General features: G+C 33.7%; 1 protein-coding gene across 1 annotated transcript in view; it reads left to right on the forward strand.

The window, feature by feature from the left end:
• Nucleotides 1–1668, forward strand: part of LOC110287835 (vomeronasal type-2 receptor 116-like) — a 24823-nt gene that overhangs the window by 5598 nt on the left and 17557 nt on the right. Inside the window, exons 3-4 of the mRNA XM_021154353.1 lie at nt 4–516; nt 1240–1467. Of these exons, the coding sequence (XP_021010012.1) occupies nt 4–516; nt 1240–1467 (741 nt within the window). The remainder of the gene's footprint in view (nt 1–3; nt 517–1239; nt 1468–1668) is intronic.

Below are 1668 nucleotides of genomic sequence, written 5' to 3' on the forward strand. Positions count from 1 at the left end.
CAGGAATCATCAGCAAATGTGATTGTTATTTATGGGGACATTGTTTCTTTACAAGGTTTAATGCGACACATTGCACAACTGTTAGTGACATGGAAAGTCTGGGTCTTGAACTCTCAATGGGATATTGACTACTATTCTGATTATTTTATGATAGAATCCTTTCATGGGAGTCTCATTTTTTCACACCATCATGAAGAGATGGTTGAGTTTGTGGATTTTGTTCAAACAGTTAATCCCTACACATACCCAGGAGATGATTATCTTCCTAAATTTTGGGGTTTTTTCTTCAATTGCCCTTTTTCTGAGTTTGATTGCCNACTTTTGGAAAACTGCCAACCCAATGCATCTTTGGACTTACTGCCCAGACACATTATTGACCCAGCCATGAGTGAAGAGAGCTACAACATATACAATGCTGTGTATGCTCTTGCTCACAGCCTCCATGAGATGACTGTTCAACAAATACAGACACAACCATANGCCAATGGAGAAGGAATNNCATTCTTGCCCTGGCAGGTAATATCCCTTCCTGTGTATTATCAGCAATGTCACATTTTTTATTATTTATTGAGGATTAGTATTAGTCATCAAAGGCTTTAGAATATGTTGTGAATTAGCAAGCGAGAGAATATCTGTTTTACTCTGATGTTCAATGCAAAATCTCGAGTTAAGTATCTTTATAAATTGTGTGCCAGGAACAGAGGAAAAAACATATTAAACTAATCCTAAATTCATATAACAAGTTGCATTACAGGCTTTTTCATAATATCTTCAATATGAGAAGTTGAGAATTCCCATGTATATTCCTCAGAGCAGACACTGGCACAATAGATCCTTAAGAATTAAAATGTTTCTGACTAGTAACACAGGATTATAGAGTTAAGGATCACTTTAAATTGAACTTTCAACTTGAGAGTCTTCATTTTACACATGGNAGATCTGAATATATTCTAAAAGTTAACACTTGTGGCTAGCTGTTCAAAGAATTTTGAATGAACTGAATCCACATAACGTGTTTTCTTAGCTATATTTAATTGAATGATTTCTCCTGAACAGAGTGATTTTTGAAACTGAATACATTTCAATTCAAGTATATTTTATTTACTCAACCATTTTGATGCCTCCTTTATAGTTGCTTTTCATCAGATGGAATAAAAGACACTGAGATTATTTGTATTATATTTTTTAAAATATTTTTAGTATCTCAGATTTCAGTATACATCTCTGCATCTCTTCTAGATCCTCCCTTTTCTAAAGATCACCCTACATAAAAACCATTTAAGCAGTCGATCTGTAATAGATGAGAGGAAAAACTTATATTCAGAATATGACATTTTCAATTTTTGGAATTTCCCAGCAGGTCTTGGATTAAAGATGAAAGTAGGAACTTTTTCTCCAAATTCTCCCCAGGGTCACCAGTTGTCTTTATCTGAGGAAATGATACAGTGGCCTACACAGTTTACAAAAGTATGTTGTGACTTACCTCACTGCCTTGCCTTTTTATAAAAACAAAAGTAATTTTCAGGATATAATGTTAATTGGACACTCATTCAGTATCAGTCAATCTTTAACTCCTAATAAGTAACAGCCAACATTTGACTATTTTGTCATTTCCCTGACTTTGATTAATGGAAAAGTTGTTTTAAATAACCACACATTTCTTTTTTT

This window comes from Mus caroli, unplaced genomic scaffold (assembly GCF_900094665.2).
Source record: "Mus caroli unplaced genomic scaffold, CAROLI_EIJ_v1.1 scaffold_13282_1, whole genome shotgun sequence".
Taxonomy (NCBI): domain Eukaryota; kingdom Metazoa; phylum Chordata; class Mammalia; order Rodentia; family Muridae; genus Mus; species Mus caroli.